General features: G+C 39.8%; 1 protein-coding gene across 2 annotated transcripts in view; it reads right to left on the bottom strand.

The window, feature by feature from the left end:
• NPSR1 (neuropeptide S receptor 1) overlaps positions 1-27,404 on the bottom strand; it is a 120,190-nt gene that overhangs the window by 33,242 nt on the left and 59,544 nt on the right. For both annotated transcript variants that reach the window (XM_054641751.2, XM_077178361.1), the window contains 2 exons: positions 25,078-25,353; positions 12,547-12,679 (listed from right to left, as the gene is read on the bottom strand). In XM_054641751.2, the coding sequence (XP_054497726.2) occupies positions 12,547-12,679; positions 25,078-25,224 (280 nt within the window). In that variant the 5' untranslated portion in view covers positions 25,225-25,353. The remainder of the gene's footprint in view (positions 1-12,546; positions 12,680-25,077; positions 25,354-27,404) is intronic.

Below are 27,404 nucleotides of genomic sequence, written 5' to 3'. Positions count from 1 at the left end.
AGAGCCAAAAGTGCTCTATTTTGAACAAACCCAGTTGGTTTATTTACTGTGTGGAAGGCAAACTGGGAATTTGGGAGGCACTTGAGTACCATGTTGTGGTGTCCCATTGAACTAGGCAAGCTGTGAGTACCAGAATACCCACGCGGGGAGACTTACAGCCAGACTGCAAAGGCACAGGATGCATTACTGATTTGTTTGTCTAAGTTTCAGTGCTTGAGAGAAAAGATTTTACAGCATATTATGAGAGGGCACTTCAGAGAAACTAGGTTGATGTGCAACTGATGTGGTTGTCACTTATTAATATTAGATTAGACACCTTGGCAAAGCAAAGATTTCAGGTGAATAGTTTTATCACTGTGCTGTCTTTTGTGTGTTAAAATTTCATTAGAGTTTCTGTCTTAGAGCAATGAGATTTGCCACTAATGGCTCTTTGACACAAAGAAACTTATTCTTTATTTGAGTAACACAACACTATAAAACCTCATCAGAGCAGATCATCAGAGATTGGAGATGCATGGATTCCATGAGTGGATTGGTACTGGTACTGTAGTAGAGTCTTCTTGGGTCTCATGCTCCCAGTATTATGAGGATTATTCAAATGGATTGTGCCATTTAACAAGTTCAGTACTTAAAATGTGTCAAGCTTGCTGTGTGCCTGCATGTGCTTCTGACAGGGATAAGAAGGAATCCAAATTTAAATTGATTCTCTGAATGAAACATGGAAGTGTTTATGGTATCCTCCTTTCAAAAAGATGAACAAAACACTGAAAGACCCTTACTTTACCAGGGTTATGTACAAAGCTGTCCTCAGGAGTGGTGACACTGGATTCCATGCCAAGGATGACGGAAAATGCCACTCTGCTTTTCAGCTCTTTTAGAGGGAATCTGCTACTGACTTCCATGAGCAAACAGCTGTTACCTTGCAGTTCTTAAGAAAAGGGTTTAAATAAAAATGTCCCCTTGATTTCTAAAAGTTTTGCATGTTTCATTAAACAAAGATGACTGAGCAGCAAAAGACATTTCTTGTATTTCAACTGGCTTATCAGCAGGAGAGACCGTTTCAAAGTGAGCATTGAAATTACCTACTTAATATACCTTAAATCTTTTCTTTGGACTTACTAGTAATATAGCAGTAACTCCAGCTCTTCCGTAACACATTAGATTAAACAGTGATTATACAGTCCCTATCACTGCAGCATGGAAAAGTCATTTTTCTAAGAGGGCTCTCCATCCTTTCCAGATGTGACATCAGCTCCTGATTTTCTCTCTGACTATGGGAGCTGGAAATGAAAATGTGTAGAAATCATTCTTCTATTTAAGACTAGAAAATGTCCATCAAAAAAAACAATACCATCTCAAAATGTGGATGGGTTTTTGATTGTGGAGTTTTTTTATAGGAAACAAATAAACATCTCTTTTTTGTCACGTGTCTTCAAATTCCCAGACTTTCAAAGCAATCTGTTTCCTCATGCAGACAACCCCTTATTCCCCACTTCTAGTGTGCAGGTTTCTGGCATATTTGAATAACGTTTTGCCTCTTGTTCTATTTTGCTAGTTTATAATGAAAGCAAAAAATGCCTTTCAAGAAAAAATTCCTTTCGTTTGTTATCAGTAACCTCTAAGAAACTGGCATAATCAAACACTTCACTTTTCAGTGCTGTTATCCTTGTTCCTTAGGAACTAGCAAAAAATTTGACTTGTGAATGAAATGTTTGGAGATTTTTCCAGATGTAATTTCCATGATATTTTGACTGATCGTGTTCTTGTTAAGCAGGTCTTCACTCTTCTTTCTTGCTTGCTACTGCTTGCAACATAACATAATAGGAGTGGAGAAATGTGTGACTTACCTGCAAGTTTTTCTGGATTTCAGGGCTATGGTGTGGGGGGGTGGATGTGGCTGTGCCTGTATTACATGTGTGCAGAAACAGAACCAGATCCCCATTGCATCCTTCAGTGATTTCAGGTGGTTCTTTCCACCAACGCAGTGGAGCACAGCACTTACATGCACTGAACTCAACAATCTTGAAGTTCTTTCCTAACCTAATCTATTCTATGATCCTAAAGATTCTCCTTTAAGGCTAATCATGCAGCTGTAGTGTTAGTGCACAGGTTTGGAGTAATATTTGTCACTTAAATTTGTCACTTTTGTTCCATATCCCATTTAGATCTCTGTAACTACCTGAAAGGACACTGTAGAAAGTTGGGGGGCAGTCTATTCTCCCTAGTATCAAGCAATAGGACAAGAAAATGGCTTCAGGTTGTGCCAGGGGAAAATTAGTTTGGATACTTGGAAAGATTTCTTCTTAGAAAAGGTGCTCAAGCATTGGAACAGGCTGCCTAGGGAAGGGGGTTAATCACCATGCCTAGATGTATTTAAAAGAGATGTAGATGTGAAATGCAAGGACATGATTTAGTGATGGACTTGGCAGTGTTGGACTTGATCTTTTCCAACCTAAACGATTCTGTGATTTCATGAACAAATTGTCTTTTGGGCAGCACCTAGAAAATCTGGGACAAGTTCCACATGGCAATTAAGAAGCAATTCTGAGCTCAAAAGAAATAATCCTGCACTTTCCATCAGGTAACATTGCTATGCCTTGCTGTGCTTAAAAATAAACAAATGGAAAGGTTCTGAGAAATACCTTCCCTGTAAAACTTGGTGTTTGGGGATGGGATTTGAGTCAGAGCCTTCTGAGGTCTGATTGAAAAGGAGGAAGATTGGGTTCTTAGTTGTCAAAAATGAATAGTAATCCTGACATATTTGGTGATGAATGAACACTGGAGGGATTTATATAGTCAACTTTAGAGATCTAAATTAGGAATTGAGTCCTTCTGTGCAAGTCAATGAAACTTAAGCCCAAGTATAGAGCTGCATGGAGTGTTTTGCTCTATTGGCTATAAATTGAGCATGGGAAGGGTGACTTTGTATCTTACATACCCACAGTGAGGCGCCTAAAATAGATGGCATGAATAATCCCTAAAATGAATACCAATGTGCAAGAATGCAGTCATGAGATTTAATCCAATTATCTCTGTGATAATTATGTCTCATTTTTCTTCCCAGAACTGATGTCAAGGTGTGGGCTTTCTTCAGACCTACTTCTGTACACATGGCAAGAGGCTAACAGGGCATCTGCCCTTCACCCTCCCTGCTATTAGAAAGAATCACAGAATATTCTAAGTTGGAAGGGACTCTCAAGGATCACCAAAGTCCAGCTCTTAAGTGAATGGCCTCATACAGAGATCAAACCCACAAAATTGGCATTATTAGCACCAAACTCTTACCGGCTGTGCTAATCTCAGTATTAGTGATGTTGTATAAAACAAAAGGTGTAATATTCCAAATAATAGTAATTTCCTCAGGTGGAGAAGGTCACAGATTAAAATTGCTTTGGTCAAAGACCTGCAAATGTAAATAGTCACCACCCAGCTGTAAGACAAGGAAGGTATCTGAAGATACTTGCCTAGTCTGCATTTCACTTGGCTGACTGGAAAAGTTACCAAGATTAGAATTTTGTTGTTCTTTTTGCTGTTTCTTTCAAATGCCACACAGCTGCTCTAGCAGAGCCCAGACCATACTACATTTTTGTCTTACAGCCCTCAAAGTGCTCTAGTTGCCTGTACAAACCTTTATAAACTCCACAGAGCCCTGCTGGTACCAGCAGAGCTGTGACAGTGCAGTAACTTAGCTGCACAGTGCAAGTGTCAGCAGAGGGTTTGAGAAATTACATTGCAGGTAAAAGTGGAGAGTAAAAAGCTACTGGCAAAAAAAACCCAAAACAACCAGCTGAAAGGAAATGCTTTCATTTTAGTCACACAGCTGTCTAGTCAGGAAAAACATTTGTATGCAAAGATCTGAAGGAATGACAGCTTCTTTTGAAAGAATAGAAATGGTAAATGTGGACTTCCTGTGCAGAAATCTGTAGGTGGGTAAGTGGAATCAAGTTTAGGCTGTGTGTGTCTGTTGAAATGAGAAAACAATGCCTTTGACAAAGATAGGACATATAAGGCCCGTTCATCACTTTTAATCCTTTCAGAAATGACTTATTAGCCAGGAAAAGCAAATAGAAGAACTGATTCCATCTTAGTTTAAAATTGCATGATCTAGGGTGAATTTGGGAAGATAGGATTGTCACTGAGATGTTACACTGATATTTCTTACTTCCTTTCAGGGGATGTACAGGGGCCCAAACCTTAGAGATGGCATTCAGAAACACTCCCAGATGACTTAGTACAGAAGTCTTGTGCCTGCTTGTGATTTTAAACATACACCTACACTGCAAAGGAATAATCATTGGACACTGTATTACATATTTATAGGCATGTTGTAGTTAGTTTTTCCCCTGCTTTAGAAGCAAGAGGATTTGTGAACTGAAGCCTATTAAGTCCCTAAAAGCTGTATAAGGAAATAATATCTTTGTAGAAGCATCAACACATCTACTGAAAATACTTCATAACTCAAAAAAAAAAACCCCAAAAACAAATTAAAGAAGGATTATGTCTGGCTTCAGAGTATTAAAGTGATTGAGATGCAGATGAAATGAGGGCAAATCATCTTTATTGCTAAATTCTCAGGTCCCAGGTGGTCCACTGGAATGTGAAAAAAACCCCACATGACCATATCCTACACTGGAACTACTGACAAGCAGAGAGAGCATGTCTTCTGTTTTGCATTTGCAGAGGAAGATACAGTTTCTATCCCTAGGCACTCTGAAAATTCCACACTGAGTTCCTATGTATGATGAGCACACAAACTGTCCCCTTCCAGAACAATTCAGTGCAGCGTTTAGGAACTTTGAGGAAAGAAAATACTTTTTTCATGAGTTCTCCTTGCCTGTGTGAACGTCAGCTCTGTACTTGGTTTTAAGCTGCAGAGTGATTTTTGCTACCTGAAAGGGATCTGAAGACCACTGTTCACAGAAAATAGACAGAAAACCACTGGTTTAAGGATGTCTGCCTAGTGGGTTGTGATTGCATTAATTACAAATCATGAATCATGGACATCTTGTTCCTGCATTTGTAAGATTAAAGTAGGTTATGTAAATAAAAGTCATTACAGGGTTTTTAAGGGAATGATCATGCTTGCTTCCAGTAGCAAATTACCTTTATATTGCCACTAATGGGAGGGACACTGCATTCTACTCATTCTACTCCTACAGTTACTGCACATCAGTGCTTTTTTTTTTTTTTTTTTTTTTTGTGCTAGTGCTGCTGTTTCCTACCGCAGTGAGCTCCAGTGGATAGAGTCTAAGCAACTAAGCAAAGACAAATACTGTGTGCATCCCTGGACTTTCCAGTGATCCCCTGAGAAAATATCTAATTATCTAAAACTACATGAGCATTAAGAAAAATATAGCATAACAGGCTTCCATCTGTGGGCTGGTGAAAAACTCTTAGGATTTGGTTTGGAATTGAATTCTAAAGCAGAAGTTGTTGTCAGCAAACCTACAGCTCATTTCTGCATTCTCCAAATGTCCCATCTCTACAATAGCTTCCAGCCAGGTTTTTGGGGTATCTCATTCTGGCCTAAAACTCTCTGGTTTCTGCATCAAGATTCGATCCATTGATGTTTCTTTGTCTTTCGTCATATACTTGCTTGATTCCAATCCTTTTGGGCACATACAAGAAAGGCAAACTGCCTTAGACCCCAGGATTACTGCCAAGTCTCCAAGGCTACCTTTTTTCCTTATAGTCCCAATCTTGTGGTATCATAACTTTACCTTTTCAAGGAGGTAAATATTGCACCAAAATAAGTTTCTTTTTCTTTTGCTTTAGACCTCACAGGGAAGTAGGGTAACCCCATAGATTGTTTGAGCACTAGTCCCAAATTCAATGTTCCTACACTACTAGACCGGACTGGAACAAAGTATTTTCAGGATACCAAGTTTTCTGTGTCAGACCTCTTGCTTCATGATTTCACCTCTAAAACATAAAATCTACTCTGTTTTCTGTGAGCATTTTCCTTTGGCTGGCTGACCAAACACTGTGAAATAGAGGCCCTGATACCCCTAAAGAGAACATCTCTCTTTCACATAAAGCTTCTTTCTGTCTCTCCTGAAGTTCACTTCTGGTTTCCTTTCCTGCCTTCTGAGGATATTCCACTTTTTACCCCATCTACTTCAGGACTGGTTGGGGAGAAAATGAATTTTAAGAGGGATGAATGTATTGGATATTTTCCTGGCGAAAACAGAAACTATGTTTTGACTAACCATTTATGCAGAGATAAATGAATACATACAGACATGCAGAAATACTCATGGCTCTTTACATAAGAAATATTAGAGTATAGTAAAAGATGATTCATAATATCAAGCTGGAATTGCACAGCACCAGTGTCCAAGTTGCATATTACAAACTAGGGAACTATGATTCATCTTCAAATCTGAGTAAAAGTTCAAAGGAGAATTCAAGTCTCTCCTAGATGTTATTGAATCACAAGGAATGGCAATGGGTAGCAAATCTGTTTTGTCTTGTGCTGCCACAGAGTATTGCAGGCTGTGATCACATTTATCTTATCCTCCATTATGTTTCAGTTTGTGGGGGCACGCTAATACATACCTCACTTAAAGTCCCATGTTGTTTTCCTCTTACTGAATTCATCTTCTTGGCAGAATCAGCATGGAAAAATGATTGCTGCTTTTCCAGGCAGCTAATGCAGCCATGAAACAATTTTTTTTTTTATTCACATAGTTTCATGGGATGCATTGAATAAGCAATACTAATATTTCTGTGTTTACTCCCAGAGACCATTTTTGCTCTTGGTAAATTGAAGCACATTTATTCTGTAAATGCAAAATGAAAGTTGTACTAAATGCTATCATTTTCATAGCCTACAAAGGAAAGGTGGATGTAATCTATTTCTTTCCCTATTTATCAAGCAATGTGTGCAGTCAGGTGATTTGCAGAATTCTTAGACTTCCAGATAGGTGTTTGGGAATCAAGCTGCTTGCAAAAGTGGGGAATTTGGATGTCATTGGGTATTCTGTAAAATTTAAGTGTTTGTGCCTGAGGAAATATTAACAAATTACACTCTTTCTTCCCAATCTTGACAAACCTCTTTCAGCAGTGATGGGAGCATGCAGTGCAGAACACAGATGATCCATTAGCAGAGACAGTTTCCTTACATTAATTACACTTTCAAGAGGTTTTAGATCATAATGAATATAAGAAATGCACATGTCCTTCTCTCAATTTCAGCAATGAATTCTGCAGTATGATTGTAACTTCCTCTAAGTTTTCTTCAGGTAGGATGATGAAATCTCTCACCTTTCTTCAGCCTTCATATTTTTCCTACAAATAGCGGACAATTAATGTGGAAAGAGGAGGAAGACAGATTTCTGGGAATTAGTTCAGTTTTGTGCATTAAGTTTCTGTGTCTTAGGTGGACAATCATGTAAATCATATTGGTAGGTTCCAGCCAAGACCCAGCTGGCAAGAAAGGCAAGTTTTCTAGTATAACTGGGAACTCTATGGACTTTTTGGCTGCCAACAGTCCACCTCCATTAAGGTGACTTGCTGATTTAGCTGCTAATTGCCTCTGTGCAATTAACTTCCAATGCTCATAATCACTGTGATGTCTAAGGTACTTGTAAAACTGATGAAATTGTATGTATGATTTCTCTAAAGTGCAGAAATATTCCAAGTATCATTTTCCCAATGAAAAGCTGGAACAGAGACCATTATCTGTTAATAATGTTCTACATGTCAATTTTGGTAATGGTGTTATTATATTAAGCTTTTCTACAGATCATGGAGTAACAAGTCATCTTCATTCCTTCAAGTCATGTAGAACAATAAAGAAAATTATTGAAGGACAGGCACAGTGCATTAAAGCAGTCAGTACCCAGTACCCTGCTGGTTTTGGTGTAGGGGAAAAAAAAAAAGAAGAAAAGAAGAACAAAATTTGTTGATGTTTAGCTCTTGTAGCTGCACAGTTAGATGCACTCATTTAGTGCATTTAACTGGAAAATTAGTCTCTGCCTTCAGTCATCTAATCCAAAGTCCCCCTAGAAGTTGGTGATTGAGCCCAGCTGGTTTTAGTCTCACAGTCATGCTCTCTCTGGGCAGAAGCAGCACAAAAATATAGCAGCACTCTTTGCTTTAGCAGGGTCCATTTCCACCTATCTGCTTGTGTTGCCCTCTCAGTGTATCAGCTTTTTACCAAACACTGAACAAAATGAGTGCAGCTGGTGAGGACCAAGGCCTTCAACTTTCTTTGAGCAACCGAGGAAGGTAATGATACAAATATCTTTATATCACTTTTTAAATTACCTCCTTGCCTTTTTAATGTAATTCTCAAGTCATCCCTTAGGATTTGGTATTTATACCATAATATGGACTGTACAGCTCCATATGTTTACAGAAAATCTTTTGTTTTCCTGTTTATATGTAAGCTACCATAAAAGTTTTGTGATGTTCTTTCTATTTTCTCTCTTCATTACAGCCACAGCAATATGTATGTGAGCACACATTTCCAAACAAGATTGTCAGGCTATAGCTTAAAATTTGGCATGCAGTGAAGTGCCTACATGTATTTCTACTCCTAACAATGGACAAAATGTAACACTGTTCTTAAATTACTGATTTCTGTTAAATGGTGGAATAGAAGCACACTGAGCTAAAGGTCATGACATTTCAAGTTCCAAATTTCTGGATGGTAATGTTGGAGAAAAAGATCTAAATAAACTACCTACTTTTCATCAATAAAAAGAACTTAAATACATTCCTCTGTCAGTGGTAGTTAAAGTTGAATGGAAAATAATGAGAAGCAAAATTCTTTCTTTTTATTCATTCTCTTAAATTCATTTCTTTTCATTCAAATATAGACTTTTAATGTATTGCTTGATTGGTTTTGGAATTGGTCAAATAATAGCAGCTCTTGCTGTTACAAAGTACTAACTCTTTGGCCCATAAATTACATTTGTTATCCACTTATGCTACTCAAATACTTTGATATATGCCTCATGTCCACTGCTTTTACATTTTGAGAGTAAACTTAAGAAGACCTTCATTTAGTAGATACACAGATATAAATGAGCTATACAGAGCTCATTTATACAGATATAAATGTGAGCTATACAGATATAAATGTGTGGACAAACCATTTTTTCAGAAAACAACAATATTTCACTTCAATACTTCCAGCTTTATACAGCTCCTGTGAACTCATCCCAGTCTTTGATCTTGAACCACTTGGTGATTTCAGTCGGAGGCAAACATCTTAAATACACTAAGACACTGAAGTTATGTGAAATGGCATCGGGTAGGGGAAGATGTAGAGATTTCCTGCCAGGAGACATAGCTATGCCATGAGCATAACTTGTGCTAAGCTCAGAAGGAAAGTGTTTGGGGAAAAGTGCTTAGAAATACCCTCCTCACAGGGTAATCTTCAGAGCTTGCTCTTTCTGAGAAACTAAATTACCTTGGAGATAGAAATCTGTAGGAAACCTAGTTTTAGTTTCCGTCTGCACAGACAAACTTATTTCTAAGAACAACATTTTTACAGAAGAGGAATATGCCCAAAGGCAAACTGAAAACTGAACACAAGGCAAATATGGCAATATTCCTCTTCATTAAATTAGCTGATGCTGAGTGATTAGTACTATTGTTCAGCTCAGCTGTTAACTCTTAGCTGATTTCCTAGTGCTTAATTCCCAGATAATTTCAAAGAGATTTATGCATGAACTGAGAGTTAGACATAGACTTAAACGTTGTACTGACACAAGCATTGTATAAGTGTATATTTAATGTAAAATATTGTGAATCCAGGCTTCAGCAACATCCTTAAGCATTCTGAAGCTGAAGGGATTACTCACATTCCTACAGATCCCCGCAACCTTGAGCACCATGTTGAATTATGATGTAGTAAAGGATCAGTAAGAATATTCTCTAGATTTGTGGAGTGGGTTGAACCACTGAATTCTGTCAGTGTTGAAATAAGCCTCAATCAGTTAGTTATTTCTCATCTGCATCTGGCTTGGCAACCAGTCAAGAAGAACAACAGCACTCACTTCCTATTCATGTATTATGCACAATTTTGCTTTGAATACCTTATTTATTCTAACACAAAGGCTGTATTTTAATTTCATTTTTGGTACTACATCAGTGGGAAAATGTGAGAATTGAGGGCACCTCTCAACTATTGAGCCACAGATCAATAGACAAAAAGTTTTTAAATGGCTTTGAAATGTCTGCATTGACAAAGCTATATCCATTATTCTTCTTTCTGCTACTGGGCAGAAATAATAAATATTTTAAGGACCTCAAAATAGATGGAAGTAGTAATATTGACTAAGCAGAAACTGTTTGCCAGGAGATTAGGCCTTAGTTGGAAGGATTTAAATATGCTTGGCATGTCAAAGCAATGTGACAAGTCGGTGTTTTCATAATGTTCTGCGTCTACCTCATAACTTGTTGTGAAAGGATGATGGCTGTTGCCAGCTTGCTTTGTTCTTAATAATGTTTTTAAAGATAAGAAAGTAAAATGGCTCCATTTCAGGAATTAAGTAATTTCCTTGTGCCAAAATACTGACAAGCAGTCTTGGTGCGGGAAGATAAATTAGAGTTCTGACTCCTGCATCACAAAGAAGAAATCGACATTGCTTGAAAGGAGCCTTGCTGTTAGAGCTGAAGTTACTTCTTTTAACGTTGCAGATGTGAATGTCAAGTGAGTTTTCTATGTGAATTTTTGTAATATGAAATGGAACCGACTGTTGAACTCAGGCAATTTTAAAAGTCAAGGATAATTTTAGGGAAGGGGAAGTCAGAAGAATCAGCAAGTGGAACACACAAATCCCAGTCAAATTATAGCATCAGCTGTATAGCACTATTTGCTGCCCACATCTAATGGTATATTTGCCCTGTTGTCTTTGCCACTGTCACTGATTCTTTCAGCTCCCTCAAAACTGCACTTGCAATGCCTTCCTCTCCCTTCATGCTGACAGTACTTAAATCCCTAGTGAACAGTTCTTCACAGACCTCCATTCTAATACAAAAAGTCCTCTTTCCTATGGGTACAAAATGGAAAAATTCCCACTCAGACACTTTTCCAGCACAGAAACAGCAGTAGACTCCTCCCAGTACACCTGACATTAAATATGAAATGGATGATGTCCATCTGGAGCTTCCTCTGTTCTTCTTTCTTTGCCTGTGCTTCTGCTTGGCTGCCTGAGTACATTCCATTCATCTGGGATTGGGAGCTCTTTGAGCAGAAACTGTTTATTTTGAAACTCCTGTGAACACTGTAATGCTTGATCTGTGATTGATGCTTCCAAGCTGTGGGGTGAGGCTGTATTGACCTGCCTTACCTGATGGATAATACTGCTGCCTCATGAAGGAAGTGGCAATAAAGGTCACAACTGAGATAAGAAGTAAAACTATTTATTACAGATGACTCAGGCAAACAGGAAAACTAGCTGTCAGCACTTCAGAAAAGAAGTCACTGCAAACCTTCACCTCCTCACCTTACAAGGATTCTTCCATCACCTGTTACAGGCTTGCCTCTTTGCATCTATTTGCACACCCTGGTCTGTTTCAGCTAAGAGTAGTTCTTCAAACTGAACATGCTTCTGAGCAGACATGGCTAAGACCATGGAGTTCATTTATTTACAAAAATGCATGTTGGAAATTGGGCAGTGTAGTGCTTTGTTTTTCCAGTTTAAACACAGGTACATCAGAAAAAAAGGAGGAAGCAGTATTGTTGGAAAATCATATATTAAATGGTTCTTTAGTGAAAACGTGCTATAATTCCTACCATAGCTTAGGGGAAGAAAAAAAACAAAACAAAACAGTAGAAGCATATAAATATATCCTATATACACAAACAGTACAACACAGATGTCTTGTAAGCAGGGATTAGTAGCAGGACACTGTTATAGAAACAGCACATATTTTCCCTTGGGAAACTTAAACCCCCACAAATGTAGTCCATTCAAGACCACGGAGAAACAATGTGCTGCTTATGCTCATTTCCTTTCCTTCTTGCTGAGACTGACATTTTACAAACCAGGCTCCTGTACATTTCACATTCTGTTTAAAAACTGCAAAGTCCTTGGATCAGCATCCTTTTGTCCATTAAAAAAAAATCTAAATGCATTTCTCTCCACCTTTATATTGTTATATTTCCCTTCATTAAACTGGACAACATGAAGTTATTTTCACTCTTCACCACAGGAGAATGATTGATGGAGTAGTTTTAGTAGAAAAACACAAGAGATTCATCTTAAACTAGTTTAATTTAAGCAGTTCCATGACAACAGCTGGAGACATAGCTTCTGGGAAATGCAGATGCAAACTCAGACTGGAAGATAAAATTTAGTGACACCAGTGAGTTGCAGCTGCTGCATACTACTACATCTAGCAACATCTTTTTAGATCAGAGTCAGACTGAGCCCTAAGATAAGTAGCCATCCATTTGCTTTATGGCAAACTGCAACTGGACATTAGGTGGCAACTGAATTCTTCACCACTCAACTCACATTTCCTTATTTGTCATTTTAATAGTGATTCCTGTGCAGGTCAGGTGCCCTTTCCCCTCCCATACACTACCTGTGATTGCCAGCTGAGTAACAAAGTAGGTCATTCGAGATTTCCGCTTCCTCCTCCAGGTAGAGAAGAGCACGATGGCATTTCCAGAAATTGTGACAATAAAGAGAATCCAAAGAGTCACCAGCTGCTCTGTCTGCAATGCAAAGGAGGGGAAAAAACGTATTGATGGGTGGATGGACAGTGACTTATCCTCAGACAAATGAGATGAGAATGGAAAACAGGAGTGAAATTTGAGTTTTGCCAATTGATTTCAACTATTTAGTCTAAAAGACATTCTTGGGTGTTTTCAGAAAGTATTTAACATGCATCACTGCTAGTGATGTTCTTTCCAGTTTGGTTTGCAGTGGCTGTATATTACTTCTCTCTTCACAAAACCGCTAGCAGTGTCTGTATTCTGCACTTAGTGCTAAAATGAGAGGCAGCTCTCAGCTTTCTTGTACTGCTCCAGCAAGCTGTGAAATAACCAGCTGCCTCACTTCATAAGGAATGTTGATAGATGGGCTCCTTTGGAGAAATGGAGGAAATAAATACTTCTCTCTTCCCCGACTTCAGTGAGTCTGGGTCATTCACGAGCCCTAATGAAATTCAGACATCCAGTCCATGATCTAGACGTGCACCAAGACTGAAAAGGAAGCATGACCCACTAAAGAAAAGTATACTTGTGTAGCGACTGAAACGTGATGACAAAACGTCCCCTAGTGGTGTGTATACAAAGAAAACAAGGTAAGAAAGCAGTTCGTGCTCTCAAAGCATCAGGATGCTCTGGCTGCAGGATCAATACCGTATGTGTGTGTCCACGTTTGCTTGTTTGGTGAGTGCACACCCAATCTTTACATCCTAGCAACCGTTTTACGTTTTGTCAATGCAGTCGTTTGGGATCTTTCCATTCAAGACAGCAAACCCACAAGATGGGAGTTAGAGGAAGATGGAGGAGGCAGCTGAGGGCTGCAGCTGAGGAGAGGCGCCAGATGCTGGCCCTACAGACGTGGCCTCAGCAGGCTGGAGGAAAGATGCTGTTAGTAATACATGACTAGGCTGATAGTAGAGGAGAAACCAGGGATAACACTCATTAAAAACATTTGTAAGCCACTGTGGGTAAGCAGAAACCAGAGCTCCTTCTGCTTGCAAAGAAAATAACTCACTGTGAGCATGGGGAGGGAAGGTGAAATGAAAGGAATGGAGCAGGGACATGGAGCTTCCTGATTTATAATTAGCCTTAGTGCCTTCTCAGCACTTAGCCCCACTCCTGGCCAGCAGTCATTGTCCCTCCTTGTCCCTCCCATCACCCCCCCTGAGCAGCCTCTCCTGGGAACCAGCCTCAGCTTTGCTCCAGGTAGGGAGCCACCGTACCTTGTGGATCACAGGGTCATGCAGGGAAAGCAAGACCTGATGAGGAGCAATTTGATGTTGCACTCTGTGGCTGAGCCCAGAGATTAATTTAAGCAGTTAGTTGTGTAGAGAGGACTTCACTTTTCCCAGCATGATGATTTTCACCAACATAGTGTCATCTCACCTAACTTTAAAGTTCCAAAGAGACACAACTGTTCTAAATTGTCTTAGTATTGTCTAGGTAATAGCAGTGTCTCAGAGATGAGTCACCACTCATCTCACCTACCTTGGGATGACTTGTCTCCACTGAGTATAGAGTGACCTAGATGAGACAACCTGTGTGGGCTAGATAGTTAGCCTTTAGATTCCAAAAACAAAAATCTATCTTTTTGGGTTACCTGCAAATCTCTTGAATTTCTTGGGAACAAATTTCCTTAAAAATGTGTGGCAGAGATATGGTGAAACTATTTTTATGGGGATGCTTTTCTTAGCACAGGAATTGGAAAGAAATGTCTTTTTTGGACGACAATAAAATCATAAAAGATAACATTTCACATCACTTTTGTCCTTGAAATCAATGATTTCTCCTCAGGGTTTGTTTTGGTTTTTCCATTTCAGAAAACATATTTCTCACATGAAGAAAACTAAGGGACTAGACTTGTTCCGGTTTTCTTTGGTATAAAATCAGAAGAGCATTTTCTCAAACAGAATTATATTCCTGTATTATACTGATATAGATAGGAATAGAAGAAGGATCTGACACTCAAACCTTCTTATGTTTCCCACAGAAGAAATAGCTATGGAGCATCAGAGGCTGTGTTAGAAGGATAAGAGCACAGTACAAATGGTCAGATTAAATCCCTTCTGCCAATTTCAAAGCAATGCCTAACAATTAAGCAATGTTAGACTCCAGACTTTAAACCAGACTGCAAAGATAACTTAAAAATGCAAACACTGAAAATAGAGGTAAGTCTGGAAGGGCCGTAGACAAAGAAAGAAAGCCAAAATTTCTATTAATCTATTTGTGGGAGCTGCCATTCTGACTAAAAGGAAAAATATCTCATTCCTGAGGATTAAGAAGTTGTAACAATAGGCAACTTAAATCACTGCAGCCTCTCTCAGTCTGTGTTAACTTGCAGAATGAAAACTTCCATGGTTATTAATGGGATGCCCACTGTGATAAAGGCCTTTGCAGAGGCTAGGATCGGAATTCAAAATTATCTTCATGAATTGGAAACGTGTACTGGGAAAAAAGCAGCATGCTGTCCAACAAGGAGAAGTGCAGGACTGCAGTGTAGTGAGTGTAATCTCTCTTGGTCGGACCAGCCTTCCAAACATCAACCCTCACACGCAACACACATGCAAAGGGCCCCAGAACATCATGGAATCACCCTACCAGGAGGGCAACAGCCACCACCACTTTGGGATCAACACCAGGCTCATGTGCCTCTGCTCTAATCTTCCCACTGAGCCATGCCCACTCCTGGGCACAGTGCTTCAAGAGAGACACACAAACGAGTTGACATAAAGGATGTAGTCAGGCAAAACGACTGAATGAATCAAGTTGCTAAATCCAGGAAAAGCCGACTGCAGGAAAAGATGAACACAGCACTGAGGACACAAAAAGACTAATGTAAAAAAGTAAAGGACTAATCTCTTCTTCAGATCCACTGTGGACTGGACAAAAAATCAAAACTACGGTACTGAATTCAGGATGAAAATTTAAAAAGAAAAAGAAGGCTTTAAAATATATCATAGATAGAGAGATTGATTGAGCCAGTGAAGCCATCTGTGAAGTCTTTAAAAATAGTTATTAGATTAGAGAGATAGCTGATGGATCTTTGAATCTCACTCCAGCTGAACTTTCTTTAGTTTTATTCATCATCTTCAGATTGTTTAGACATAGAAGTGTTTAGTTTCATGTCTTGTTCATTCATCAAACAAAAATACTTTTTTAATAAGAGTCCTAGACAAGGTAATTTACAAAAAACATGCTTCAACAATATGTTGTGCAAACATCAGAAGCATTCTGATAAAAAGGCAGATAATAATATCTCCCAAACCTCTTTTGACAAGGGCTTCTTTTGAAATGGGCATTAATAATTACACTAGATGAGAATGCCATGAGAGACTAGTGTCATACAGCAGTTATTTCAAGTTAGAAAAGCTAGAGATGCTGTTGACATTATTAAGGTTACCAACAAATGAAAGTCAAGAGGATTTCCTTGGTTTGACTCGAGCCATTGCACATGCTGTTGTTCCACAAGGCTGCTGTGTTTGGAGCATGGAAGTGCTCAACATCCAGAAAGAGTATTCAGGTTTTGCTATGTTGCTCCAAGATTAAAACCAGGTTTAGTCAATGAAGAAAATGCCTCTTCATGGGTGAAATGTAAGCCAGAAAACCTGTCTGAAGATTGTGTGCATTTTCCTTTGGCTATAAAAAAGGCTTGTCACTTTCTATCTCTAATTCAATTTCTGAATCCAGAGGCTGGAATAAGTCTAACAAGAGGTGTATTCTGCTTTACATTTGAGGCAGAGATCACCCCTGCAAACCCCTTTAATCAAGACCATATTTAAATCCTTTTGGAGATGTTGGGTGGCATTTTGGTACTGCAATGCCATCCCTCCTTCCAGTTCTCCCCAGCCAACTTCCTTGCTCTGTCTTCTCTCAGGATTTGTATCTCTCTTGCTGGGGAGCACAAGCTGTGATTGTAGAATGGGGATATATCTGATAGCCCATTCCAGTGGAGGAGCTGTTCCTTATGTCTTGAGGTGCAAAAGCCTTTGTCTAATATTAGAGAAGTTGCCTAATAGAAAGAGAGGTTCAACTAGAAATGGACAAAGATTATTTGTACTTGGACAGGGACCCAATCTAAAACACTTTGGCTGCTGAGACTGCTCTGGAAAAAATTGGTTACAGGTAGGAAATGAGCAAATAGAAAAAGAGAGGGAGAGATACTCCATGCCTGGAGTGGCTGACTGGCCTTTTGATATGAGCACTGCAGGCCTGTGGTAACTTCTTGGTCCTGCTGACCTGGCATCTTTCTGCACCATCTTCTTGGTCTCCTGGGTGAAGAAGAGGAATGATCCCTCATATCACAAGCCAGTAGCAGCTTAAGTCTCTGAACAGCTTTTTCTTGACAGTTGATAAACTCTGGGAATACACAAATGATCTTGCCTTTGGTATATTTTAAAAATTATGGGGTTAGCATAGCAGCAATTGAGATTGTAAGAGAGCTGTAATCATGAAGCAAGCCAAGCAATTTTGCAAGAGTGCTCTTAACACATAAGAAGAATATATAAATCCCCTTGTTAAATTGGGTAACTGTCATGCTTGTGGTCAAGTTCACCCCTAGTAGATTGCATTGCACTTTCTTGAAGGAGGGAAAAAAAGAGAAAAATCTTTTCTCATTCTCTAAAATAATCACATTAATTGCAGACCATGCAGAAAAATGGAGCAGTCAAGATTAGCAATTTTTTTTATCCTACTATAGAAGATTTGGAATCTTGAACATTAAAAACTGAAAATGTTCATTTATGATGGAAACTTAAAACCCTTAAAAAGAAACCCAAAAAAAACCCAAACAAAGACCAAAAAAAAAAAAAAAAAGAAAACCAAAAAACCAGGAGAATTAATTTTCCAGAGGCAGACAGGTGCCATGCAGTTTGACTGATTTCTGTCAGGGATTTATAATCAGCTTATCTCTAAGGCAAATTGCACTTTTGACTGTAACACTGAGGGGAATAAAAGGAATACACCCATTAACCCAATTAGGGAGTTTTAAAGGTACTGACTAAACCTCTGATATAATTAATTGAATTTTTAAATAAATAAACAAAGCAAAAATAATAAAATGCCTCTTTTCCATACTGCCAGATTCCTACACAGCAGAAACCCTAGAGGAGCCTTCTGGGGTGTCTAAGTGCTGCCTACAATTATCTGGCAGGAGGGTGCAGAGAAGATGGAGCCAGATTCTTCTCAGATGTTCACCATGAAAGGGCAAGAGTCCACAAACAAGGCTTGCAACATGGGACATCTTGGTGTGACATTACAGGGAAAGTTTCTTCATGAGGGTGGTCAAGCATCAGGAAGGGAACCCAGAAAGGTTGTGAGATTTCCATCCCTAGAGATATTCAGAAATCAGACAGACACTGCCCTGAAAAATCTAAAATCATTTGGATTTGCTCTCAAGTGGCTGGTTCAGGCTACCTCCAGAAATCCTTCTCTACTTGAATTACTATGCACACACACAAGTAAGCATAAGACCTATTTTCTTAACAAATATTCTTAAAACTAGAAGATACTTAAACAGACATAATCAGATTAGTGGTTTGCACACGTTGCATATTATTTTTTGTATCACAGAAACATGAATAGCTCAGGTCTTTCTGGGAATCTTTACGTAAATTAAAATTTGCTCTACAAGTAAAGAGTATGGCTGTAAAGGCTACTGGCATGGAAATGGCAAAACCACCATTGTCTTAAGAAAAAGGACTTTAAAAGTCCTTTTTTTAAATATTTACTTGAAGTCCTGAGATGAAGAATTTCTGCCAGGTGTGATCAGCTTAAACTGTGGGCTTCCAGAAATGAAGTGTGATGACACTGAAAGGGTCATGACTACGGTTATGATTACCCCCTACAAAATAAAGGTTCTTTAATACACACAAAAAAAAAAGAACAAACTTGGTTAAAATTCCAAGGAAACATCCATATTTTCTCCTGTGCTGAAACTTTCTACACAAGTTGGGTTGTGAAAAAACCCCACAACAGACAGCAATCTGCTTGAAGAAAAGCTGTGGATGCATTGTGTATACTTGCGTTGTAGATAACAGTTCTAACGGTCAAGAAGGAAAAAAGTAAGGGACACCAAACATCTTACAAGAGGCACAACAAACAGAATACTTGGGCTAGAAGTAAGCTTCACATGGCAAATGCTAATGACCTGACTGTGAAAATTCAGATCACTAATTCATCTCCTAATGCTCAAGAAAAGAAAAGCTGAAGAAAAATGGCTGAAAAGCTCTTGATTCATTTGCTGATCGGCTTAATAAGAAAGAAACATAAAACTGGGAAGGTCACTGGAATCTGCAGCCTTGGCTGTCACAAGCAGCAGCAAATTGTACTGTCCACCCCTGTAATACAAATATGTTTTGAAAGAAGGTTCTCCATCCAGCAAGGCAAAACTGAGAAGATGTTTCTACTCAGACCTCACGCAAGATATCCCTGAAAACTTTGGGAAAACAATTTGATTGACACTTAAAAACCCAGGGAAATCTCATGTGAAGGTAAGAAAGACTGGGAGAAAAGAAAGTTCCAAGCTAAGTTTTATATTTTGTCATTGAAAGTGCTTCCATTATGATTGAATTTGAGAGAAACACATTTCAGCAGGCAACAAGCCCTCTAGGAGTTGATTTTTTTTTGTTGTTTTTAATTAGTGTGGCTGGAATGGAGCCTGATTCAAAGTGCATAAACACCAGTTCAGCCTCAGGTTTGACTCTGGGACTGCTGCTTTCTCATTTAAATGCTACTGGTTGTGCTTGATAGCCCTCCTATCCCCTGTGCAGAGGCTGCCTTCTAACTGATTACTTGGGTTATTCTCCCAGCCCAAGGTTATGGAACATTCTGGCAAAGCTGGGATGCATTGCCGCATGAAACCTCCACCAACATATCAAATATTCTGACAACAGTCACTTCCCAAGGAGTCCTTATCGTTGGAAAAAACACACAGCCGGAAGGAACACAAGTTGATTTTTTCTGTTCTGTTGAACTTGAGAAGCAGTTTTGTATGAGTTTGTGTTGATATGGTATTTCACTCATAGTCTGTTATGTTTATATGTTACATAGAGGAAAGATCTACAATATTTTCTTCCTTTTAGACTTAGGGAAACAGAAAAGCTGAGAAATAGACTGAGAAAGTCTATTCACTAAATCGGGACACTTCCTTATGGAAAGGGGCAATTTTGTTATCAAGATTAATTTCTCATCTTTTTGAAATCTAGCATTTTTTTTTCTGTGAACCTCTGCTTTTTAAAAAAACCTATTTATTAGCTCTGACTTCATCACCATGGATAAGCAGGGTCCCTTCAGTGCACACAATCTAATGCATGCTAATTGCAATGATCTTTCCAACCACAACAGCTGAACGAGCCTCCACTCTGTCCCAAAATTCTCTATAGGTATGATGGTGACAGTCAGTAACAAATGTGATTAATTCAATCCTATCACCAAATAGTTCTTATTTACCATTCTGTTGAGATTTGGTACAAGACAGATAACAAAGGCAGGCAGTATACTGTTCAGTTATTGCAGAATGTTTTACCCATTGCACTCTAGGAAAATTCCACAGAATTAGACAGATATTCCTGATTTAAATGTCATCAGGATACATAAATTTTTAATGGTGTACCTATCTATTTTTTTGTAGAATATTTTCAATGTAGAAAGATAATATTAGACCACTCAAAGGTCTATCCATAATTTTATGATTTCTGACAGCCCTATTTAAAACTCCAAAGTGTCGTTTTTCTTAATCACTTAAAATTATCATGTATGCCTAACTGTAAAATTTAAATATCTCAAAAAATGTGAAAAAAATTATACTTCCTAGGCACATTTATGTAGGAGATGCAGACAGGTGCAAACCATGTGCCTGTGTGGAGCACAGGGACAATAGTATGAGGTTTGCTAGTACAGAACAGCCCAAACCAGTTGGCTCAGAGCTGCTCCCTGCTGGGCTGTCATACTGCCAGACCCTTCTGTGCTGTGTTTAAGCCACTGGATGAGGCCAGCCTGGCCAACAGCACGGCAGCAGCAGTTTCCTAAGGAGATTATTCTCAGCACAGCATCTCAGGAATAGCAACAGTCATTACAGCATATTGCAGAGGCTGTGTTCAGGAGTCCCTGAGACCTTATTTGTGTAAACTTAATCCTCCTCCTCTCCCCCACCGAAAGATTGCAAAGTTACCTCTGAATTATTTGATATGTCTATTTTCTAAAATGTGTGATTGCATTTGCAGAGATTACTCCAGAAATTTGACAGCACCCATTATTATTTTCCTATTATGTATTCAATGATGGGATGCTCTGTGATATTTGCTTGAAAATCAGAATGAGCAATAGCATAAGCAAATACTTTTCAGGAGATAAAGTGACTCCTACATTTGGATGAAAGGGTAGGGACATTAGACTGTGACTTCAGCAGTCTCTGAGATCACCTGGAGCCAAATCCATGTAACTGGACAGTCCTACAAAACCTCTTTACATGTTGGTCTCCTCAGCTCTTTGCTGGTGATGGTAAAAACCCCAAGCCTTGTAAAGAGCATTAGCTCCATGGATAAGCAGCCCATGTTCTTAGAGTTGTGCTTACTTGTGCTAGGTTGTCCTGTCCTGTTTAATATCTGAGCTACATGGGCTAAAACACACAGGTGCAGGGAATGCTGCAGTGCTAGGGGATTACAGTCAAAGACATACATTTAAAATAATTTGTGATTGTTTTGATAGGCACACAGTTCCTCCTGAAAGCTGTAACACTTCAGTGTCACTGCTGTGCTATTGCTGCATGGCACAGGGACCAGGGCTCATGGGGCCAGAGGCAGGGGTGTGTCAACATTTGGACCAGTGATTGGGGCTCCCACTTGGCACGGGGGACACTGGGGTTCTCAACAACCTTGGATGTAACCTTTGTGTCCTGCTGTACAGGTGGGGACTCTACACAGCAGGAAACAAAAAGTACTACTTGATGGATTCCCAGCTCTGCTGGGAGGTAGGAAATGATGGTGGGAACACGGTCCCACTGAGAAAACTCACAGTTGCTGTTCCTTTCTCTTTTTGAGCACTCCAACCTTTACTTTCTTGCCTAAAAGCAGAGCGTCTTCTTTCTCAGCAGAGCTCTTAAAACAGATCCCTACCCAATCTTTCTGAGGACAAGCACGCGCTCCTACCATTGTGAAAACTTCCGGTCTGTTTAGTATCTGGCAGGAGGAGATGCTTCCTCCAGCCCTGACAAAGTCTCCCAAACCCTGCACAAAATCAGGCCAAACCTATTCTGAGATTCCACCTTTTCTCCAGGCGGGTTTCTGGTTTGTACCGTGTTAAGTTTGCAGAGTTAAGAAGGTCCTAAAGTAGAGGAAGGCTGCAGGTATTTAGATGATTTCTGCTCTTTTTGGACTACTGTATTTGGCAGGTGCTATTGATGCTTAGAGCCCTTTTACACATGGATTAAGCACATATGGAGGAGATTGTAAAGGATTGTAATGACCTTTCCTTTGGCTTGGAAGGTTGGAGCTGTAATTAATACCAATTTGCACATCTGTTCTGAATTAGGTGCTGAAACAGCCAGCAGAATTCCTTGTAGTTTAAGTCAGCAACATACCTGGATACCCCACAGAAAGGCACCCAGGAAGAAAGATGATCTGGGTTTTCAGGGACAATTTGCCATAACAGAGAAGCAAGACCTAAATGGCAGTGGGAATGAGGCAGTGCCTTTGCCATGGAAAGAACCAGCTCATCTTGCATGCTGAGTGATGCATGGATACACCCAGTCCCGCCCCAAAAGCTGCCATTCTGTATGCCAAGAGTCAGTTTAGTTAGCCCACATGGCCCCAAAATTGGACATCATTAGCAAAACTTTGATGAGCAGCTGGCCCTTCTGTAGTAATGACTACCAGAAGAAATTCTGCATTCCTCTAAGTGGAGGAAATGTTCCATTTTTGAGATAAAATAAAGCAGTAAAATTCTCCTCAGTCTTCCCCCCAAAAAGACAACAAAAACATGAACTGGCAAAATATTCTCTAATCTAAACTAAACTCTGCAGGGTTTAGTTGTTAAGCAGAAGAAGAGACAGAAGCGCAAATTTTTCTGGAAGAGAAGCAATCACAGCTCAGCCTTTCTGGCACTGAAATACTCTAATGCACATTATTTTACTTTTGTCATGTTGCCACCACAGTATAACACAGACACTACCTGGGGTGGGTACTGGCCATCCTTTTGCACCTCGGGAGGAAAAGAAGACACCAGCACATGCTCATGGAGTTTGAGCAGCATGTGAGATAACCCTGGCAGCTGTCATTGGGTAAAATCATTAAAAAGTCATCAACACAGTTACAAGGTGTCACTCCCTAGTCTCTTTTTATCAGTTTAGATCATGTTTTCCTATGACTGCTTTGCTAAGGTAGGTTACACCTGCATTTTCCAAGCAGAAATAGCTTGTGTGCTCTGTCTGCACACAGATTCTGGGCTCAGCCTGTGTAGTGACTTCTCACCCACACTACCTTCACAGCCAGCCACAGGTTACAGTGTGTTTGAAAATCCAAACCCTATTTGTAAGCCACATTTTGAACACCAAACTCTGTTTTTCAAATTCATTCAGCCTGTTCCATACTGAAACTTGAATTGTTTTAGCTGCTTAACTACAGCATTGTAAAGAGGAAGATGATGCTGCTTGGCTTGCTGAAGTGGGCAAGGACGCTGCCACAACATGGGCAGAGCTGGTGGAGGATGGACAGCAGAGTCAACTGGTATCAGCAGCACCTTCCACATGTGAGTTTTACTGAGTGCTGAAATTGCTGGCAGGGAGCCCTGTCTTCCCTGCACTGCAGTCATCAGAGCAGGTGCTTTCTCCTTCCTTTCCTACAGCTGCACCAGCTGTCACTCGTCTCTAGAGTCAAAATATTTCCATGCCTATCAACAGCTAGTAATTGATGTGAAATCAGTGAGTCTCCTTGCAAAGTTCATGCTACATGTGCCAGAGCCAGGCATCCGGCAGAGACTCGAGCAAATCTAATGAGAAGTCCTCAGCTACAGAATTGTTTCCTTTAGCAATGGATGAGCATGCATGACTATCCTTGGTTCCCTAATTATTGCAATTTACTCAATCTCTCCTATTAATGAGCATTTTTCTGCCTGGGGACTTTCTAATCATGGAATTAATTGTCACTTCTACTATTATAAAATACTGCTCCCATGACATTGTTCAGATTTACAGCCCTAACTGTGAAAAGAAGACAGGAGATAAAGAGAAAGTTGTTAAAATATTTTTCTTGTCCCTTGTGATTTCTTTTTCAAGAGCATTTTAGGAATCTAACATGGAGAGGGAAAAAAAAGGAATAAAAAATAATTTTCACCCTTGAAATCCTAGGTAGGAAGTATTACCTTAGCAATTATAAGCAGCATGTTAAAAGAGACCCTCACTAATTAAGACTGGCAGTATGGATCATCTCTTTCTTAATCAGGGCTGGGGAACCTGCTGTAATTCCACTGATTCCACTAGGATTGTGTCAGAGCACTACCAATCTCACAGATACAAAAACTGCTCCTGAATATATCCCCTTTTACCTCACATGTTGTCAAATGATATAAATGCCTGGATCTTTCCTGCTGAAATTGATCTCTTTGGTGCTGAGGTCCAGAAGGAATTGCAGGGCACTCCTAGCCAGACTTTTTAATGACTTGAACTTGTACGATGTACCATAAAAATAAAGAGACACATGGCATTCAGAACAAAATTAAGCAGTCGCAACAGGCAGAGAAATCTGAAGGAAATATGAACTTCAGAACTTCTCCTGAATCTTTTTCCTCCATTTACATATTGCTAGGGTGATGTTTAGTTTTGGAGATGACTGAATACACTTCCCATTCAATTGAACAGCATTCACTACTGAATGACTCATCTAATGCATTCTTAACAACAGATTTCTAAAGACACTGCAACCCCCACTCAACTCACAAACAAACAAACAAACAAACAAATTAGAACCTGTCCCTCATGATTAAAAAAAACCCAAACAACAAAAACCCCGTCTCACTTGTATACAATATTTGTTACAGCTGGAAAATTGAAAAGAAATCCCTTATGCCAAGACGATGCATCTAAGAAATTACATTAAAAATGTGTTAAAATAATGCAAGCTTTTGACTAAAGATGCATGTATAATTACAATACCTCTACAGAAAACCAGTACTGTCCTCTCTTGGAAGGGGATAGAGTTAGCTAAGACATGTAAATCTGAAGTCTAATTTCTACAAGTATTTTGCTTTTCAGTAAATGCCTCACACATGCTGTCAGTTTTCTTTGCAGGGAAAAAAACACCTACCAATATCTGGGAAAAAAAGTTAAAGAATCTTAGTTATCTCCCCACATATGTGCTGAAAATGCTCCAAAGCTGCAAGCATTTGAGAAAAGTAATGCACCCCTAAAGTAATACCTTAAAGGAATAGTAAAAGGATCCCCACTCCTCTTCTGCCACCACTTCTGTGAAAGTCACCGTTTCAGTGAAAGTGACAAGGGTAAGATCCAGACAGCTGGTGCCTCCCTGGGAGCTGCTGCTGGCTTCTGTGGAGTTGACCTCCATCACTGGATTTTGCTGAAGTTGTCCAGGTGCTGGTTTTAGTAAGAGTTAATGCAGCCAGGCTTCTCCTGTAAGAGCGCAGCACAAAACCAGCTTCTCACTGGCTACCAGAGGTGTCGGGCTTCAGTGCAGCTGAGTGATAGGAAAAAAAAAAAAAAAGCCAAGCTGGCATTCCTTTGAGCTTTCTTTTGGTACAACTCTGACAACAGCCATTCACATGCTCTTCCCAACAGCAGCAGCCAGTAGCAAAGTCTGCACACATGGCCCCAGCCATGTGCTTTGTCGACTCTGGATTACCTTGCACCCCAAGCTGCTAGCTCTGGAGTCAGGCACACCTGTAAAAGCATGGAGCTCTTCCCTGCACTGAGCCCAAGAGCCTGGGTATTCTGCTCAGCAGCATTGCTTACTTACCTTAGCTGAGCTCACTATGATGTTGATTACCTTTAGTCTTATGGTATATCCATAAACAAACACCAACATGCTCTCCTATATTAACAAAACCCTAATAAGTTTGTAGGCTTAAGGGATGTCAATATCTACCTGACTTCATAAATAGACCTCTCCCTCACCTCTGCAAAGAGCTGGAGTGTGCTGCCACACAGGAAAGCAGTGCTTTCTTCTCCATACAGAAAACCTGCCTGGAAAGGCACAGCTCCTAAATACTTAGAGACTCAAGACTCTTCAGAATGAGGTAATCAATTATCTCTCTATTCACAGATTTTCTGGGCACCGATCCCACACACCCTCTGTGTATTCAGATGTTTTTGCCCATCTCCAGCGGCATCACTCTAGCCGTACACCAAGGTGACAGATGAGAGTGCACTCACCTTCCCTGACCAGAGCTCAAAGTCACTTGTAAATACAGCACTTGTTCAGCTTTGTGAGGATGCTCTGCCCCAATGACAGTGCAATCCTAAGCAGAACTCGATGTGTTTCACACTCACACCCCACCAATTCAATCTCTCCTTACCTGCTCATGGCAAAACCCAGTCCTGCGTTTCTGTAGGTACAGACGGCCATGGGTGAGCTCAGGACTCTTTAAACCCCTCTCTCTTGCTAGCACAACACACCTTTTCCCCAGGTGCTGGAGCAGGGGTCTCCACAAAATGCCCACATCATCCATGTCCCTGATCTTCTTGGGACTGTGCCTATCCCTGCCTACATGAGCAGCAAGAGAGGGGTCACTAAAGGGCCCTCCAACTCCCAGATTCTGTATTAATAGAGGAAATTTAGCGAAATTCAGGTCCAAATTTTGACTCTGAATCCTCCCAAATTAGGACATGCCTGGATCTAGGGCTTTGGACGAGGCTGTTCTAGAGACTGCAGAAACCTCTGTGTGTCTGAGCAATAATCAGACTCTCCAGAAGATGCTGGATCCATCAGAGTAATTCAGTGGAGTCATTAGAGGAGGGAATCAGTCTAGACCAGTACAAATAATCAGTACCAGTCAGGAGGCAATCAACTCTGACTAATATGCACCAGCGATCAATATTTAACAGTGACAAATGATTCACGGGTTGGAAACATGAAATAGATAAAAAAGAAATATTATAAAGAAAAAATATAAAAAAGAAATATTATAAAGAAAAAATATAAAAAGAAATATTATAGAACCACAACATTTTTGCTGAAAACCACTGGGGAAATGCTCATATATATTATATAAAAGAGAAGGGAAACATTTTTGCATTTTTTTCTGACTGATTGTACAGGTTGAGTTTGAAACTCTGCTCAGTATTTAAGTAGCACCCAACGTTTAACATCCAACCTTCTTGAAAATATTTTACCATTTTTTTACCCCTCTTCTTCCTTCCTCTAATGTTTCTTTCTTATATTTACAGAATTTTCTTAGCTAGAGTCAAAATTTATTACACTGAGCTTTTGGGTTTTTTGCACTTTCATTCCTCCAGAGCTGTTAAGCTCAAGCATATTACAGGCACTAAGAGGCTTCTCAGTATCTACCCCACACACCAGATCATGTGCAGCTCTCAGGGCTAACCTAGAGTGACTTGCCTTGTGGCTTTGCCAGCTACTTTCTCTAAGTAGTGCTTATGGTGCTGCAAAAGGTTATACCATGCCCTGCTCCAGCACTCTCCAGTCTACAGAGGGCTAATTCAGATTTCCCATCATTATTAGCTTTTCCTCCAGTGAGTATTTCTCAGTCACTGTCACTGCCGTGTTTT

Source organism: Agelaius phoeniceus, chromosome 1 (genome assembly GCF_051311805.1).
Source record: "Agelaius phoeniceus isolate bAgePho1 chromosome 1, bAgePho1.hap1, whole genome shotgun sequence".
Lineage (NCBI taxonomy): Eukaryota > Metazoa > Chordata > Aves > Passeriformes > Icteridae > Agelaius > Agelaius phoeniceus.
This window is presented reverse-complemented; position numbering and strand designations above follow the sequence as displayed.